General features: G+C 42.4%; 1 protein-coding gene across 3 annotated transcripts in view; it reads right to left on the reverse strand.

Moving 5' to 3' along the window:
- Positions 1-19573, reverse strand: part of bcam (basal cell adhesion molecule (Lutheran blood group)) — a 228580-nt gene that overhangs the window by 12894 nt on the left and 196113 nt on the right. Inside the window, exons 11-16 of one of the 3 annotated variants that reach the window (XM_034174026.1) lie at positions 18958-19082; positions 15658-15799; positions 10925-10948; positions 10356-10388; positions 5217-5361; positions 400-499 (exon numbers count right to left, since the gene is read on the reverse strand). In XM_034174026.1, coding sequence (XP_034029917.1) covers positions 400-499; positions 5217-5361; positions 10356-10388; positions 10925-10948; positions 15658-15799; positions 18958-19082 — 569 coding nt within the window. The remainder of the gene's footprint in view (positions 1-399; positions 500-5216; positions 5362-10355; positions 10389-10924; positions 10949-15657; positions 15800-18957; positions 19083-19573) is intronic. The other 2 variants (XM_034174027.1, XM_034174028.1) reach the window with 2 other exon arrangements.

Below are 19573 nucleotides of genomic sequence, written 5' to 3' on the forward strand. Positions count from 1 at the left end.
GGCCCAGGCTCTCAAACTGGATTTCACATCCAGGTCAAATACAGTGTAATTTTCTTGATGAAACATCTCAGACTTCTGGTGACATTTTCAATAAAAATAGGCAGGCCGCATCACTGCTTGCTTTTTTAAGATGTCTGAATTACCCTCAGTCAGCATGAGCAATGTCTCTGAAGATAATTCTGCTGACTGTAACTGTCTCACAAAATGGGAAATGCAAACGTTGGCAGTTTCAGCTTTGCGGTGTTTGCAACGAAGTCAAATGTGGTTTGTGTGCTTTCAAACTTTCAAATAATCTGGACACATGCGTTCAAACAACATCCGCCAAATTGAACTCAAGTTGAGATTCCTCATCTTGATCAAAACCCATGTGACCTTTGACCCTCTGTGCATTGCTCTCACCTGTTCTGTTGGTGGCTTCTTGTTGAGGAGGACCGTCTCTTCGTGGGACTTCCCCTTCTTCATCTCCACCACAGTGTCATTGTTCACCTCCCCCCTTGTTCTGCAGAGAGTGTGACAGAGAAAAACAAAAAAGAACAAGTGAGTGAAGCACACAATGGCAGGGTTGGAGTCATGTGACTCACACATCGGACAACATTCTGCAAAACCTTTTTATAAGTTCAAGTTCTGTTTGCATCGCGTGGACAGTTGGTCAGTCATCCATGTAACTGTACAGGAACTTGCCGATGCTCCTTGTAGGCCACACAGGCAAGTTCAAATTACCCAGACACACCGGCTTATTCAGTTTCTGGAAAACATGACTGTTGTCATACAAATAAAGACGCTGCAGCTTTATTGCATGTTACAGTTTTGCTGGCACCAGTTGTCTGTGCCTCTTTTATAGCTTAATTCATTTAGTATTTTTTTCTTGCTAATGTGGTCCTTCTTAACCACATAACACTGCATAATAACTTTAAACGGTTACATTTTTTTGCGGCTGTTGGTATAGTTCACTGATGTGTGTGGATGACTGTTAGATTTGATCTCATGGTGAATTCTGCTTTATATTGTCATGTTTTGAGTTACTGAACTGAAAATTTTAATTTTGCACAGTGTGTGCTTGTGTGTAACTATTTCATTTTGATGTCTCTCTTGGCCAGGAATTTTGAAAAAGAGATTTCTCTTTAGACTTCCTGGATAAATAAACAATTAACAGCATGGAAGCTAATGAATGACTGTCAGCCCACTGGATTCCTTCATCTACTTTGTCCAAAGACTACGTAATCTTCTTTGGATATGCAGTTATTAAAAAAAAAAAAACTTTCAGCAAAATTTTCCAATAATCAATAAAAAATGAATATCAATTAAGCCCCTTTCACACTGGGGCCAACATAGAGTTGCGTATTGTGGCGTACCGACTATGCAGCTCTACGCCAAGTTTAAGAAACTCTATGCCGAGTTTAAGCACCTCTACACCAAGTTTTTGCTCCCCTATGCAGGAGTATGCTGAGGGGCACGCGAGGTGAAAGCAAAAAATTAAACGTTTAATTTTTTTGGCGTAGAGCACTTGACGCACAAACTACGCAGTTTTTAAACAAGTATACACAACACTCCTCTACTGTACGTAAAATCTACACAACACTGCGCTACTGTACACTAGGCATGTGAATCTCATCACTGACAATGATTCGATACGCATCTCAATACACTCCCAGCGATATGATGCATATAGAAATACATGACGATATTTACGATACAATGCAATATGATTCACCCCTGTTCCCGATTCAATGCGATTTGACATGTTTTTGATGGCGATTCATTTCCTGACAATGTGATACGACGTGATTAATGATGGGTACAGATAAAATTTTATCGATATTGATGCCATTATTGATTCTGCTTATCGATCCGATTCGTTATCGGATCCAAAAGTATTGGAACACTTGGTATTTCACACATTTTGTTTATGCCATTTCAAATACAAGAAATACCAAAAAATATAAAGAATAAAAATTTCTAAAATTATCTTCCTCAAACAAAAACTGAAAGCAAATTTCTAAAACTTAATAATGCCTGTAAATAATAATCAGTTTTATTGCCAGTTTTCTTTAGACAAGTCAGGGGATGGAAACATGAACATTTCCAAGTCACTGAATATGTCTTGGACTTTATTTACATCAATTATGAAGAAATACAAAAGTTTCTTTCACCAAAACATTAAATCTAGGCTTGCATCTAGATGTACTTTCTGTCAAACTGTAGCTGAACTTTCAGGTCTTCTTTGTAAGAAAATCCTCCTCTACACCACTTAATCAGGAAGCTGGATTTTAGATCTTTAATAAATTTATATCAAGTTGTAGAGATTTGCTTTCAGTTTGAGTTTAAAGAAAATAATTTTAGAAAAAAAACTGTATTTGAAATGGAATAAACAAATTAAAATGTGTGAAATACCAAGTGTTCCAATATTTTTGAGGGCAACTGAGAAACACTGAGGAGCAGCATCTTACATCTCATATATAGTGCAGCAGATAAGAGAATATTTAGAGTGGAATCCTGCAAATTGTGATACAAACATCAAATTTGACACAAAGACATAAACTCTTGAAAAACCTGATTGGCCACTTGAATTTTTAATAGGCAGCCAGGTAGGGGTCAATTGAAGAATTACACAGGGGTCAAAATTAAAAGACACTCCGATCATATTGAAAACTACACCACATTATTTGCCTGATCATAAAGATTCCTAAAAGGTGTAGTTTGGACAATCTGAATGTTATGGAGTAATGAGGTAAAAGCAGCAACAATGGTGACAATGGTCAGTTTCAGGGGTACAGGGATCAAAAGTTAAAGTTGCTCCATTAAGTTAGGTAAAAAATGATGCAAATTATTGGTTGACTTAATCTGGTTTTAAAAAGTAACAGTTTGCATGACACTCCAGTGAGTGTCACATGTTGTAGAATCCAATGGACATTGGCCTTGTTTCACCTTTGCTTTCGAGACAAAGCATTCAACATTGTCAAAACTATTCCATTTATCAATCCTATTACCTCAACCAATAATTTACATCACTTTTTACCAAAATTGGAGCCACTTTAACGTTTGACCCCTGTACAAACTGAACTGAACTTTGTCACCATTCTTGTTGTTTTACCCCATAATTCTAGAACATTCAGTGATAGATAGTCCAAACTATACCTTTTTGGAATCTTTATTATCAGACAAGTAATGTGGTGTAGTTTTCAATGTGATTGGAGCATTTTTAAATTTCAACCCCTGTGTAATTCTTCAATTGACCCCTACTTTGAAAATTCAAGTGGCCAATCGGTTTTTCCAAAAGTGTAATGTCTAAGGTGTATTTGTGCTGAATTTGATGCTTGTATCACCATTTGAAGGATTGTTTCAGTTATTGTGCTCACCATCATGCTGCAGCTGTTATGTGTCGGACGCAGCTCGGAGAACCGACCAGCGTTTGAAGGACCCAGTATGAAATAAGCAGAGCACGGTACAAAGGCTAACTGAATTTAATACATAACAGTGATACAAAAAACAACAAAAGAAAGTGCGGTCTGGCGTGGTGCGCTCCCAGCAGCGCTAACGGACCGGAGCCAGAAGCTGTTCGGACCCAAGGACCCCGCCGACACCCCCCAGGTGGCCGCAACAAACCGAGTCTGTGAAAGAAGGAACCATTATGTGAGTCCACACTCTACACACAGAGAGAACACTTAAAGGTGTACAAACAGCAAACACTTCCTGGCTTGATTACTAATCAGCTTCCCAGCCTGCAGGCATGGAACATCCAGTTCACAAAACTCCACTGCAGTGGAAGCCGATACATGACTAACATACAGCTCAATATAAAAAGGTGTGAGGGACACCACATTTACTGACTGTATAACTGTTAGTCACAAAATCTAACGTACCTCAGGAAGTGTGCTGACGAGCGTGAGACCTCACCCCCTCCTCTTTCACAGACCGTGCATCAAACCCTGGACGTTCTCTGCATCCACTGATGATGAGATGGCTCCCGAGACGACGATCTCACCCGTCTGGTCACAAGGTCGAGTCTCTGGCAAATACACACTGTATACTCCAGTCTTAAATGCCACCATGTTCCAATCCATATAGATGCACCTCAGCTGTGAGTCCTGACGAGCCGCAGGTGATCAGGGTGAGGTCCTGATAACCTCAGCAACACAGCCACTCAGTCCCAAATGCAAGCCACCTGGAAGGAAAAACAAAAGACAGAAACAAAAAGGCAGCCAGGCCCCCCAGCCATACAACAGCAGCTTTCTTTTACTTCCAAGTTCTCTCAAAATTGCGGCAAGTTAAATAAAGTCCATTAGCTCGTGCTCACGGAATGATCGTTCGCGAGAGGACATGTCCACATCCACTATAACTCCACACGGATGGATGACCAGTGAGAGGACATGTCCACCGTCCACTCCTCATGGACAGAACACGCATGCGATTGCCGGCTGCCACTCTGCGACACGTTCACCTTCTTAAGTTCTCTCACGATTGTGACACGTTAATAACGTCCATTAACACCTGACTTTTTCTAATGTCTGTCGCGTCATGGAGCAAAGCTTCTCCCTTTTGTGCGCAAGGTTTTCTCTCTCTCTCTCTCTCACTCCCTCTCTTTCCCTCTCTCTGTGCAACTACGTAACTACATGAAGAGACAGCAGCTTGTGTCCCACTGTACGCCTGGAGACGTGGGTTTGCTTTTCATTTACCGTTTTGAGAACAGAGTGCATTTCCACAATGCCAAAAAAATTAAAATATAAAAAAAATAAACAAAGACAAAAAGTAGGCAGGAGTGGACTGTGAGAGGAAGAAAACTAGCGGCAAGGACTACATACATGGCAGCAAGCATACAGTAAGCAACCATATGCAACTGTAAGCAAGGCAAGGAATGTGCCATTGCACACAAGCCTACACAGAGACTACGCCAAATCTGTGCAATTTTCCAGCGTACTCCATACACATCACAACACAACTCTATGCAAGCCCAGTGTGAAAGGGGCTTAAAACTTGATTAATCAAACAATTTTGCTAAGCTTGGGTACCTTTATTATACTACAGTTTTATTGCAAAATTTTAAAAAAAGCACCATATCTTTATATATATATGTATGTATGTATGTCTGTGTGTGTGTGTGTGTTGTTGACATGAAATTATCACCAGATGCCAGTAACAACCCAAATAATCCACACATACAAAGAAATCAAACCATACACACACACACACACACACACACACAGTGTGTGTGTACTTACATTTCCTTCTTGACCGTCTTGCCACAGGGCAGCTTGTTTTTCTTGCTCAGGAAGTAGATGATGGCCACCACCAGCAGCAGCAGCAGCAGGACGCAAACCACCACAGCAATTACCACCTCACTGGAGCCTCCCTGCTGCTTGTCAGCTGCATTGCCGCAGTGGAGAGACACATGGAGGGAGGGAGGGAGGGATTGACAGACAGATGCACAGAGGAGGGATATATAGAAGATGGAAAGGGGAGGAGGTGTGGAGGAGGTTTGGAAGATTGATCACCGTGAAGGAGAAAGGAAAATGGTGTGGAGGGAACAAGCATTTTTTTGATTGGTAAGGGGCAGTGGTGAGGAAAGAGAAAACATTGAGGGTTGTCGTTGTTTGATTTGAGGGGGTGTGGGACAGGAAGCAGGGAGGGGAAATCATTTTAAATGGAGTACCAAGATTTGGAGAAGTGAGGCAATGGGATGGGGATGGGAAAATGGGGAAGGGGTGGGGTCCAGATGAAGACAACAGATGGGTGGATGGGTGGAGAGGAGAAGGAGCGGGGGGCAGGAGTTGGGATGTGGAGTTAGTCTAACATTTGAATGCAATGACTGATATGTGATGGAACCCCAAAACGGGGCCTGAATAGTCACACACGAAAAAAAGTGCTGACCAGAGCCAGAAAACACATGCTGGCACAGTCACCTACACTTGTATTACTATACTTGTGGGGGCACGACACTAAACTACTTTCCACAAAACATAATACATAACAGTCCTTTATGTTTAATAAGAGTTTATTTCAATGGAAACTGGTCCATCTGTGAGGATCAGACTTTTGTCTTCTGATACAGATTCTGACCTGAACTTGGGGTACTGGACAAGGTAACGGCATTTATAACATGTATTTCACTAATTATGATGATTCTCATACTGTATAATAAGATAATGAGAGCAATAACAACAACTTTGAAGATTATGTTGCAAGGACAAACAAAGTATCTGTCTGCTCATCAAGGTCAGCATCGGCACTGCAGTTTAATCACTGTTCTAATTTTGTGGAGAGGCTCTATTAGACTGTAGTTAACCACAGCAATAGTACTTTTATATTATCAGGATAATCCCTGATATAAATTTACCTAAAATGTTACGACACCACTGAAATAGAAGAAAGGCATTTGAAACCTGTCAACACTCTAACATTGATTGTAAGATCTGTTGACGTGCACTGAAAAAATGTCAGTTGGATTTGGTTGCACATGATCCGAATGTGTCCAAATGATATAATTTTCTCACGTTTCTGAGACACATAAACAAATTATGTTATTTAGACACATTCTGATCATTTGTAAGAAATGTACATATTTAAGTCACACTTCCTTTATTTCAGTGTGGACTAGCACAAGAAATTGTCCAGACTAATGATATGTTCACATTACAGGCTGAAGTGATCTGAACATGACTTTAAAAATGTGACCTTTTTTCAGCCAGGTGGCTTTAATTTATGTCTCTATGTGACCTGCATCTAATCTGATGGCTGTTACAGCTGTCACACTACCACAACTATGAATCAGAAGTGAAACTATGAATCAGAAGATCAGATCTGATTGTTCTCACCATTCTCACAGTGGACACCACCAGAAGTTAGATTTGAATTGGATCTCAAACCAGAAGTGGCCCTAATCTGAAAAAGTACAAAAATATCTATAACTAGCTGAGTTACCCAATCTGCGCATGGGTAATAAAGACAAATTTTAGCCATGTCATTTCATGTTACTTTAGTTAGGGTGTAGTGAGTTGCATTGCATTTGTGTGTTTGTTGTCATCATTAATTTTCATAGAGCAATTTGTGACATTCAAGAGACTCAAGTGAATGATCATAAAAAGGTAGCAGGTCAATAGCAGGTCATATCACTGCAATGCTCTGGCATGCCATACACGGCAGGTACATTTTAATTGAAAAAAATGCATGCTTTAACACGCACGTGGCACGAGCTGGCCTGTTTGGGTTGTAATTAAAGTGCATCGTAGCCAGCCGCTACTATGTACTAAGTAAAGTGTGATTCTTGCTACCTGAGCTGAGTACGTGAACTGTGAAATTAAGGACTCCAGTGAGAAAGTTCTGATATAATACATAAGGCTGAACATGTGTGTGTGTGTGTTTTTGCACACATACACTTTCAACCTAAGGGCCCCAGTGACCTCCCCCTTGGTGCCCCAGTCACCATACCAAGTTTGGTGTCAGTTCTTTAATTACTGTGGCTGTGCATAGTAAACACATACACACACACACACACGGTCAGCTTTATATGTTAGATATATTTGTGAGTGAGTGAAGTGAACTACACAAAAAGATCAGATCTATCCCATATAAAAGGCCTGAAACACACCGCCAGTGTCACGTGTGTTGTGTGTTACATGTTGATTTTCATTTTGGTGGCTGTGTTAAGAGATTAAGGGCCCCTTCACACATAACACGATTTAAGTTGACTACCGCACGAAGGAGGAATTGCATGCCAATCCTGAAAAATCGGAGCTGCCTCCAACGCCTCGCACACCTGTTCCTACAACTATTTGCGCACACCACCGGCTAAAAGACAGAGTGTGCCCTGTGAGAGCCCATTCAATCCCTCTCGCGGTAGGTGTCGGCCAAATTTCAGGTGACACAAATGAACATCTAACACTGCTCACTTGGCACTCAGAAAATGTGTGGCCATTTGCACTGTCAGCACGAAAACAGTCAGCCAGACGATCACTTTCGAGCTGGATGTTATATTTGTCTAAAGCCATGAGTGTGGCTTTGCAAAAAGCAGCAGACGTGGCCTGCATGTATATCACACGTGCGCATCTGTCACGCTCCCCCTCCGCTCCCCCTGAAACACATGTGGCGTATGTGTGGTTCGCGTTCCCCCCATCCCCCGCTCCCCCCAACATATGTGGCGTGCCGGGGGGGGGGGAGCACACTTACATAAAATGCTTATATGTATGCTGCAGAGACATGATCACATGGGGGCCAGACAGGCTGGTCTGAGCACACACAGCACAGCGAGGTGCCTGTCAGCTGCTGACCAGAGACTCACTGACAGCTCACATAACACAGACATCGCAGACAGCCGCAGCTGTTGAGATCTCTGGTTCTGGACGTCCCAGCTGGAGAACAAGTACAGCGTTTGGATGGATATGAACTTACAAGTGTCCACTGTGATGCGCATGTGTCTGCTTGCAGTCCTCATGTGGACGGCAATGTGCATGGCGTGCACATTGACAGGCTGCCCCAGGTGATACAGATTGTCAGATCATAACACGCAGCGGGCCATCTGAATGTCACATCACCCATGTGAGCTCTGTTCTGCATGACATGGTGTCTGTCATGCGGCACGCCGTCCACAAGACATGCATGTCGGGCCGGACACACGCACAGGGCCAGCTGGACATGCTGGACCAGTAAATGTGGACATGATAAGCACGTCCTGCTTCATTCACGTCATTTCATGACTGTACGTCTGTGACCATGGGTCGTCTACAGAGGAAAAGACAATTCATACTTGTGTTGTCCGCTTGATAAGAGGGGAAAATGTGGTGTTTTTAATGGTGTGTGTGTGTGTTTAATACGTCTATCTCCTTGCTGATTTCAGGCATTTTTCCACATCTTTTACAGGCCAGTGATTGTAGCGCAGTGGTAAAGTTTCTAGCTGGCAATCAGAGCTTTTGTAAATTGCAGGTTTGAATCCTGTGGGTGACATGATTTTTTTTTATTTCACAGCAGCAGCGTGATGTGGTTACACATGCTCCAGCTGGTCGCATTGTGTTCCCGCTGCGACGGTGTCGTGCACACACGTGCACGACACCGTCGCGTGCACGAAACTGACACAGTGGGATCGTTCACACCTGCCCGTCGGCTCGATGTTTTCGCGGTTCGCTCATACGAGCTGTTCTGCCATGATACTTAGTCGTATTATGTGTGAAGGGGCCCTAAGACATGCACAACCCCAACAGGAGTGAAGCTTGCCAGAAATCTCCCAGGTACATGTATTGCATCATGTATTCCACGCTGTCCTACACCTGGCACATATATCGACGGCCCTTTTGACATATCATACCGGCAACATTAAATTATTAACTCATTTTCATGAATTTTATCACATGACTGCTGCCCGGTTATAATAAGTCCGTTTCTGCTGTTCACGTCTCTGAATGCTCCTCAAATAATCCCACACAGAGCTCTATGACTCACAAAATCTGGATTATAAAAATGATCTAACAAAGGAAAATCTGATGTTGAGTCTATACTTTATATATTTCTATAATTTAAGTTGTTAAAATATAAAACTACTGACACGAGGTGTACTATCAAGGATGGCTGTTGGGTGACAGCCATGTCAGCTTAACCATCCAGTAAACAACAAACAAACAAAATGCATGCATGTACATATACAGGGGTCGTTTTGACCGTTGGGGTTTTTACGTAATTATTGTATGGCCTTGTCTTACAATATAAAGCGCCTTGGGGCAACTGTTTGTTGTGATTTGGCGCTATATAAATAAAATTGATGATGATGTTGATGATATACGCACACATGTATATACAAAAACCTGTGTCCAGCATGACATGTGACACTTGCAGTGTGTTTCAGGCATAAGAACACTTGTCACCAGTGTGAATATAGTGTAAGATATTTGTGTGTATATGTGCACAAAATTAGTTATTATTATGAAAGCAACCACATAGGTTTAAGCTGTTGTCTTAAAAAATATTTTAAAGTCACAGTGAAAAACAAAGGTGATATTAATTAACATGTCATAACACATTGTAACAATCTAAACAAAGCAAACATACAATAATCTTGTTAATACCAATGCAAAATTACAGGGTTTCTTTTCCTTCTTGACGATATGGATACTCCGCGCATTTTCGAGTTGTCGTTGTGGTCACTTAGGAATACTATAGCGGCAGCTGGTGACACGCCGGGAACACATAGTTCTAATCGCTTTGAAATGCAAAATGTTCCCTGAATTTAAGGCCGTCCTCACAATTACAGTAATACAAACTACACACAGAGTGGCGATTGTAAAGACAAACACATTAAACTGTGTGAGTAAACGGACAGTGACTCACAGCGCAGGACGAACACCACACACGAGAAGAGAGTGAGCCATACAGACCTGACGTAAGCGCAGGGTTTCCAGAGAGCAGCACTTTGAAAGAAAGAGAGGTGCTCAGTGTGACGGCATTAGCAAAGCAACAACATAAGCGCACAAAAGCTACATCGACACAAACCTACACACAGCAACCCGGCGAGTGGAAACGGCGAAACACAACACACGAGACAGTACGGCGGTCGGAAAGGAAACGTGAGCAGACACTGAGCGAACAAACCAAGAGAGAAGAGAAAGGAATAGAATAGAATAGAGTCCTTTATTGTCCCCAAGGGGCCACAAAAAGTTATATTAGCATCCACAAAATATAGGACAGACATCATACAAAGGTGAACGAGAGAAAGATTAACAATATACAATATCCACAGTGTTCGGTAGCAAGAGAGCAAATGTACAATACAGTACAGCGGAGAAGGTGTGTGTGTATGTGCGTGTGTGTGTGTGTTTGGGGGGGCAGGACAAGAGGAGACAGGTGAAGGTTTTTGCTTTTTTTTTTCTAAATTACAGGGTCTGTACAACAAAGAGTCCTGAGAGAAGGAGGGAGGAGAGGAGGAGGAAGAGGGAGAAGATTCTACCTCTGTCACTGGAGTTGCCAGCCGCTGCAAGAGAGGAGAAGAAAAAAAAAAAAAAAGGACTTTAGAAGTAAGAAAGACCTGCGGCAAACAAACCAGATGCTTTTTAAAGGGGATACAGAGCAAAGGTTGAGATTTCATATTAATCACCCTCAAAGGTTTTTTTAACGTGTGTGCATGTAGGAACTCTGCTGCTATAAACTAATGTACATACCCGGTACTGTATTTTCAGGAGAATAAATCACATCAGTCAAAAATGCCTCTTGAAGAGGAAAAAAAAAAACATAGGTATAAGTTGCACTGGAATACAAGTTACACTTTTATTCTGACATGGAACTCCCTTTTTAACACGGCATTTCCCTGGGGGCAGGTTTAACAATGCATAGGAGCTCAGTGTACAGTGTGTGCACACCACAGCATGTGCTGTTACTTAACATAAGGACTTTTAAATTCCAAAAATAAACAAGTTGGACAAATACACATGTGACAACATATTGGATGTTGTGTGACACAGTTTCAACAATAGAAAATGTCAGATGGACACGGATGTAGAAGTGAAGAGTGACTGGATTTTTGTATAAAGTCCTTAGCTTGTGGTGTGTGCCATAAGGAATTTTATATTACCAAAATGAGCAAGATGGGCAAATAAACATGTGATGCAACATACTGAATGTTATTTGATGCAGAGAAACACAAATTGCTGACCCACAGTGTGGAAGCACTGCAATAAAAATGTGAATATTTTTGTTTTATCTTCTTCTTTGTCTGTCGGTTGTTCCCATTAGGGGTCACCACAGCAGATCAATCATTTCCATCTCACCCTGTCCTCTGTCACACCAACCACCTGCATGTCCTCCCTCAGCACATCCATAAACTTCCTCTTTGGCCTCCCTCTTGTTCTCCTGCCTGGTGGCATCCTTCTCCCTATATACCCTGGGTCCCTCCCTCCTCTGCACATGTCCAAACCATCTCAATCTTGCCTCTGACTTTGTCTCCAAACCATCCCACCTGAGCTGTCCCTCTGATATGTTCATTCCTAATCTTGTCCATTCTTGTCACTCCCAAAGAGAATCTCAACATCTTCAGCCCTGCCACCTGTCTTTTTGTTAGTGCCACCGTCTCTAAGCCGTACAACATAGCTGGTCTCATTACTGTCTTGTAAACCTTCCCCTTCACTCTTGCTGATATTCTTCGGTCACAAATCACTCCTGCCACCTTTCTCCATCCACTCCACCCTGCCTGCACTCTCTTCTTCACCTCTCGACCACACTCTCCATTACTTTGAACAGTTGACCCCAAATATTTAAACTCATCTACTTTCACCACTTCTACTCCTTGTAACTGCGCTATTCCGCTGGGCTCCCTCTCATTCACACACATGTACTCAGTCTTGCTTTGACTGTCTTTCATTCCCCTTCTCTCCAAAGCATATCTCCACCTCTCTAGACTAGATTCAATTTGCTCTCTACTCTCACTACAGATCAAAATGTCATCTGCAAACATTATAGTCCATGGGGACTCCTGTCTGATCTCATCTGTCAACCTGTCCATCACCACTGCAAACAAGGAAGGACTCAGAGCGGATCCTTGGTGTAATCCCACCTCCACCTTGTCATTCCAACTGCGCATCTCACTGCTGTGACACTGTTCTTGTACATGTCCTGCACTACCCTAACATACTTCTCTGCCACTCCAGACTTCCTCATACAATACCACAGCTCTTCTCTTGGCACTCTATCATAAGCTTTTTCTAAGTCCACAAACACACAATGTAACTCTTTCTGTCCTTCTCTGTACTTCTCCAACAGTATTCTCAGAGCAAACATTGCATCTGTAGTGCTCTTTCTTGGCAAGAAACCATATTGCTGCTCACAGATCTTCACCTGTTTTCTAAGCCTAGCTTACTCTTTCCCATAACTTTCCCATAAAAGCACGTCCATGTTGGAAACCATTCGGAAGATTCAGACGGCTTTCGGTGGCTTTTCAGTCGAGTGAGTATCCGAGAAATTGTGTAACAGCTGGGCATGTCACAACTTGTCCTGTGAGACTTCCAACATGGACGTGCTTTTTGTTGTGCGCCATTGTGGCTCCGTCCCGACGCGCGAATTCCTCCGCACGTCTCTCATTACAAAATCTCCTGTAACAGTGGAATGTGCCGCAAAAGTGCTGATGTACACCTCTTCCACAATTTCTCTGGTAGTTAGACGACGTCCCGGATCAACACAGCCTTCACTTTGGAAATGATCTGGTCGTTTCAGCCTGTCGATGGCCGCTCAGAGCGTGGCGTGCCCTCCGCCGCTGTGAGCCGTCTTTAATCCGGTTGTAATGCTCCTTAATCTGTGTGATGCGGAGAGTATCCTCACCGAAAGCCATCTGAATCTTCCAAATGGTTTCCACCTGGCTGTCTCTCACAGTTTCTGGAAAAATTTGATTCAGCGCTGCTCCAATCGCTCAGCCATTTCCCTGACAATGAAAATCCGACGAGGGGGGTGGATCAGTGCTCACTCAAAGCCTGTCCACAGGCGAATGACGCAACCGACAGGCGTGAAAAAACTCACGCACGAAGGTTCAAGCTTGGCTGATGCAAGCGCACATGATTCAAATCCATATAGTTTTTTAAAAAAATAAAAAGGTCGGATAGTTTTCTAACAGACCTTGTATTACAAAAAAACAAAAAAATATTTAAAATCACACACCATATAAAAACTCACATTTATCAAGCGAGCAATACAAATATGATCTGTCTGTTCCTCTGGTTATGACCCATGGTCACAGACATACATTCATGAAATGACATGAATGAGAAGCAGTGTGCTCTGATCATGTCCACATCTACTGGTCAGGTGCGTACAGTTGGCCGCGCGCGTGTTCTGCCCAACAAGCATGTCTTGTGGACGGTGTACTACAGCACAAACACCGCATCACGTGGAACAGAGCTCACGCGGGAGACGTGAAGGTCAGAGCGCCCACTGTGTGTTCTGATCTGATGGTCCGTTTCAACCTGGGGGGCTGTCAGTGTCCGCTCCGTGCGCATGCTCACTTGCTGCAGCGATATATGGTTTTATTTATGTCCACATAAATACAGCAGACACATACACCTCAAAGTGGAAAGCTGTTTGTCCATGTCTGTCCAAACACAATAGGTGTTGTCCAGCTGGAATGTCCAGAATGACACATCACCACAGCTGCTTCTGTCGGAAGCCATGCCTCCTGTGTGTGGCGCACACACACCCACGTGTCAGTGTGTGTGTTTGCAAAGTCACATGAGGAACTCAGACAAATTTTACAGCAGTACGACAGCGATTGTCTGCAGTCTCTTGTCGTGCCAAGAGTGCGACTGGCCACACATTTTCTAAGGGCCATGCGAGCGGTGTTAGGTGTTTGTGCATGTCAGCTGGAATTTGGCCGGCACCTGCCACAAGAGGGTGCGATGGGTTTGCATAGCGCACACCCTGTCTTTCAGGTGCTTGTGTGTGCAAATAGTTGCAGCAACAGGTGTACGAGGCGCTGGCAACAGGGACAACATTACACAGTTTGCACACCATTCCTGCATCATGCACACTAAGTGTGCACTTCGTCCAAACTTTGCACTATGTGTGAAGGGACCCGTATAAAAGACACCTGTCCACGCACTCAATCAATCATACCCCAACCAATCCACCATGGCCAAGATCAAAGAGCTGTCTAAGGACACCAGGGACAAAATTGTAGACCTGCACAAGGCTGGGACAGACTACAGGACAACAGGCAAGCAGCTTGGTGAGAAGACAACAACTGTTGGCGCAATTATTAGAAAATGGTCTGGGGCTCCATGCAAGAGCTTGCCTCGTGGGGTACGGATGCTTCTGAGGAAGGTCAGGAATCAGCCCAAAACTACCTAGGAGGACCTGGTCATTGATCTGAGGAGAGCTGGGACCACAGTCAAAAAGATTACCATTCATAACACACTGTGCTGTCATGGTTTAAAATCCTGAAGGGCACGCAAGACCTCTCCATTCTTTGTAGGTGGGAAAACTCGCAAAATTGACAGTGTATCAAGCCTGGTTGACTTGTATTTGAAATGGCATAAACAAATTAAAATGTGTGAAATACCAAGGTGCCGAATACTTTTGCAAAGCACTGTACATGGGTTTTTCCTCAAGAGATTTTTTTTTTTTCCAGAAGTGTGACTTAAACTCTGGAAAACAGATTTAACAGGATTTAGTTCCAGTTACTTGCCACTCAGGCTTTCCATCCAAGAAGTCAGCCATCTGCCATATCCCATCTCAGTGAGTGCTCATTAAATGCAAATATTGGCAATGCTTCTTTGCATCTTATGTTGAATTGATTTGATCTTATTGTTGTGAACCACCTTGGGTCAACTTATGTTGTGATTTGGGGCTATATTTATAAATGGAATTGAAGTGAGATCCTGAGAATACATGGGATCCCCATGAAGTTGATGGGCATCACTATCAGCTGACATATTTTTTAAGATACATGGTGACTTATATATTAGCTTAATTGCTGCAAAGGTGGACAATGACCTTGCTCTCGTCTTTGAAACCAAACAAACAAACAGAGATTATGTTTCTGATTGGTCAGTTTGTCAAGAATTTTCTTGAATCACTATAAAGCATCAATGCATTATTAGTAAACATGAAAAGCTGCTCAGAAAAAACAGAGAAAGGAGGCTAGAACAGAAGAAATGAGATGAGAGATGCTCATCACTGTTATTGTCATCTTCTGGTACTCACATTTTTTGAGAGCTACTGGCAAGTTCTTGCGATCACTTCCATACTCATTAGAAACTTCACAGGTCACCCCGTCCTTCATGACTGCGGCCGTAGCTGGTAGGGTCACCACACTCACCACCTTGTTACCTTCGACTGATACCGACTGACAGGAGCATGGAAACAAGGAAAAGGCAGACAAACGTTGAGGACAAGTAAGATGTGAAATTTAGCTTTTCTTTTCACTTTGTTCTTTTTAGTTTCCTTTCCACTCATATATTTGTATTTTTTTCTAGTTTCTTATATTACAGCCTTGGTCAGAATTACTGGTAGCCCAAACAAAAATCTTCAAGTACTTTAAATAAATAAATAAATGCAAATACACAAATCATGTATAATAAGAACATTTAATAAAATCTGTGACTTCAAAATGTTTATGTATCTATCCCCTGATCTATCTAAGACAAGTGGCTGTAAAACTTACAATTTACTGTAAATGCATGATGGAGTTCTAATAATGGTAATACACATACAGCATATTTTATAACAGTATAACAGTTATAAAATGTAATATATTTCTGTTTTAATTCATTAAAAGCATTCTGTTGTGCTGTTCACTAACTTTGGACATTTTATTAAATACTGTGCATATAGTTCATGCATTTATTTCGGAATATAATAGAAATTCTATACTTAATACATGGGGTATCAATAATTCTGATCAGGGCTGTATACATATTACATATTTAACACCTTTATTGGTTTTCCTTTGTCAATTATGTTTTAGGCATGATAAATGTGTCACCTTTTGGGAATGACTGAATAATTTTCAAAAACTTCCAGAAATATTTTTCTTTCTTCGACCAACAGACCAACAACCAAGATTTTCAACAATTTACCAAGAATCATGCCCCAATTCTCACCTTCTGTCATATAACTTAACCAAAGTGTGAAAAATAATAGAGCATAATATGAATACTACAACCCCAATTCCAATGAAGGTGTGACATTGTGTGAAATGTAAATAAAAACAGAATACAATGATTTGCAAATCCTCTTCAACCTATATTCAATCGAATACACCACAAAGACAAGATATTTAATAAAAGAGAAAAATAACTGGTGCAATACAGAAATAAGTGCCAGAAAATTTAATAAGGTGCTGAAAGCAAAAATGTACAACGGGACTAACGTTTGGAGTCCTCAGGACTCTGAGGAAGATGTGACTCTCACATCGAAAGAGGTGAGAGTCCTTGGCCTCAGTGAACTCCATCCTGACCAGGTCCGCATAATCACGGGTACATCGAAATTAAAAGTCTATAACTGTTTTATTATATGGTAAACAAGAAAATTGGGAGTTTGTCAAACATAATATAACTGAAAAATCAATCTCAAGTTTCAGCTCTTTATTATTACTGTCATACTGCATCAACAGGTCCAAAATACTTCATGAACACAATCTCTAAAGCCCCTTTCAAACCAGGGCTGCCTCGAGCTATCTGTGGTGTCATGACGACGTACAAGTGTCTTCGTCAGGTGCGCGCAGCAGGGGGCAGAGAGAAGGTGAGAACGCAGCCTGCAGGTTCTCTGCACAGAGGAATCAGAGTGCAGTTTGGCTGCAGACAGACTGTGCACTCTGACTTATCTTCTAGTTTATATTTGTGCTGAGCTGCAGGTCTGCCCTCTGAGTTCTGTTATAGTTTATCTTTCCTACTTTGACTGCGAGATGCGTGTGCGAGATGCGCGTGCACACGCGTGCGAACGAACCGATACTTGATGTGGACATGTCCTGTTTCTGTCAATCAGTCTGTGAGCAGGACTTTTATGGACTGTATTCAAACACATTTGTGAGAGAAGACCGAGGAGCTGCTGCAGCCAGCAGCGTTTGTTTTTCTGTGCCCTTAGTTTTTACTGCATTGTGTGCATGGCGTCGTCATGACGATGCACAACGCAACTCGAAGCGGGCCAAAGTAGGCGTTGTATCGCGTTATCTAATTGGTCGTTATTGATAGAAGGCGTTGCTCGATTGGCTAGCGCTACGCTGCACACGAGGTGTACTCGGCTCCACCAGTGGTCAACTCGGCATGTGGTACAGCTCAGAAGGTGGTGAATGGGCCAATCAGAAGTTAGCAAAATCACGTAGCATATAATAAAATTGAATATTCACCTTATCCAGGAAGTCAGGGTGGTCGGCTCCATTTTGTCAAGTAACTTCCGGTTTTCCACTGCGTCTGATGATTAGCTACGTGGGAACACAGTACGCTAGAAGTGTCCAAACATGAGCAGCATTAATTGTTCAGTTCATGAGTGCCACAACAACTGGAAGAAGAGGAAACTATTGCTTTCAGAATGATGTTTTGAACATGGAAAGTAGCGATCTGAGTGCTGTGGACGAGCATTTAACTTGTTCCCTCCTCCATTGAAAGATGAGGATCTCCGGTGCTGGATAAAGGTGCTGAATTTAAAAAATCCACCCAAACGTCCCTATGGCTGTTCTTTTTATTTTATGGAGAAAAAACCCACACCACTGGATCTTTACCCAAAGAAATGGTTGGACCATAACGCTCCGTTGAAGAAGTCACGGCGGATGCTCGTGAGATATATGGGTAAGCTGTGTTTGTAACGTTAGCTGCTATCTGATTTACTCATTTTCTGGTGTTTGATACAACCAAGCACTGCATGAAATAACACCATACGTATATTAACATTACATAATCTTGGCATTACGGTGATACTACTTGTCTGATAGTATTTTAACTTGATTGTGCTTTTATACGAGCTTCAGAGGTGCTGCGCGGTGTGAAGCTCATAGTTCCTCATAGCCAAACTGTCCACACCGAGTGACAACACAAAGTAGTTAAAAATAATCGAGGGCCACTTTTTCATGTCATCTTCCCACTCTGTTATGACCCCTGGGTGAGCCACAGTCGTTCCCTTTGAACTTTTCAAAAAGGTTTTTATTTCTACCCATGTAATATTGTACGTTGTTCTGCACTGAAAACACCTGTCACCAGAAGTCACAAGACAAAACAGAAATACCTCTGTTGTAAAAGTGGGCGGGGCTGAGTAAAGTGAATCGGTTGAAGAGGATTTGCAAATCATTGTATTCTGTTTTTATTTACATTTTACACAAAGTCCCAACTTCACTGGAATTGGGGTTGTAATAACGTTGTCACCATGTTTTTCTCACCATGCAGACTCTTGTCAAGAAAATTAGTAGCAAAGTAATCCTTTTAGAATTTGCACGAGGAAACAGTATGGTAACATAAGCTTGCGGATGATGATGAAACCTCCTCACCACCTGTTATTTTTTTCTGTTTGTACCTCTTTTCCTGAGGGTGTGAACGAAAACTGAAGTGGAGGGTAGCCGTAGGCAGAGCACTTCAGTGTCACTGAGTCTCCTTCTTTTGACACTTCTCCACCAGTGGGACCTTCGATCATTGGCTTTCCTGTAAATGAAGCAAGACAGTTTGTACAATGAATGAGTGAAATGATTTAAGACAAAAAGGGAGCATAAACGACTCCCTTTGAAGGGCCGCAGTCCGATCCGTACTGTTCAGAGAAGCAAAATACAGAATGGCTGCTGTGGGCGACCCCTGCTGGCCATAGTTGATGAACGATGAATGATTTTTCAATATATTACTGTTACTGGGCAGCACGGTGGCTTAGTGGTTAGCATTGTTGCCTCACAGCGAAAAGGTCATGGGATCAATTCCCACCTGTAGCCTTTCTGTGTGGAGTTTGCATGTTCTCGCCGTGTTTGCGTAGGTTCCTTCTGGGTGCTCCGGCTTCCTCCCACAGCCAAAAGACATGTAGGTTAGGTGAACATGTGACTTTAAATTGAGTGTGAATGAGTTTGTCTGTCTATATGTGTTGGCCCTGCGATAGACTGGTGGCCTGTCCAAGGGGGTGCCACGCCTCTCACAGAATGACAGCTAGG

The sequence above is a fragment of the Thalassophryne amazonica genome, chromosome 7 (genome assembly GCF_902500255.1).
Source record: "Thalassophryne amazonica chromosome 7, fThaAma1.1, whole genome shotgun sequence".
In the NCBI taxonomy this organism is placed as follows: Eukaryota; Metazoa; Chordata; class Actinopteri; order Batrachoidiformes; family Batrachoididae; genus Thalassophryne; species Thalassophryne amazonica.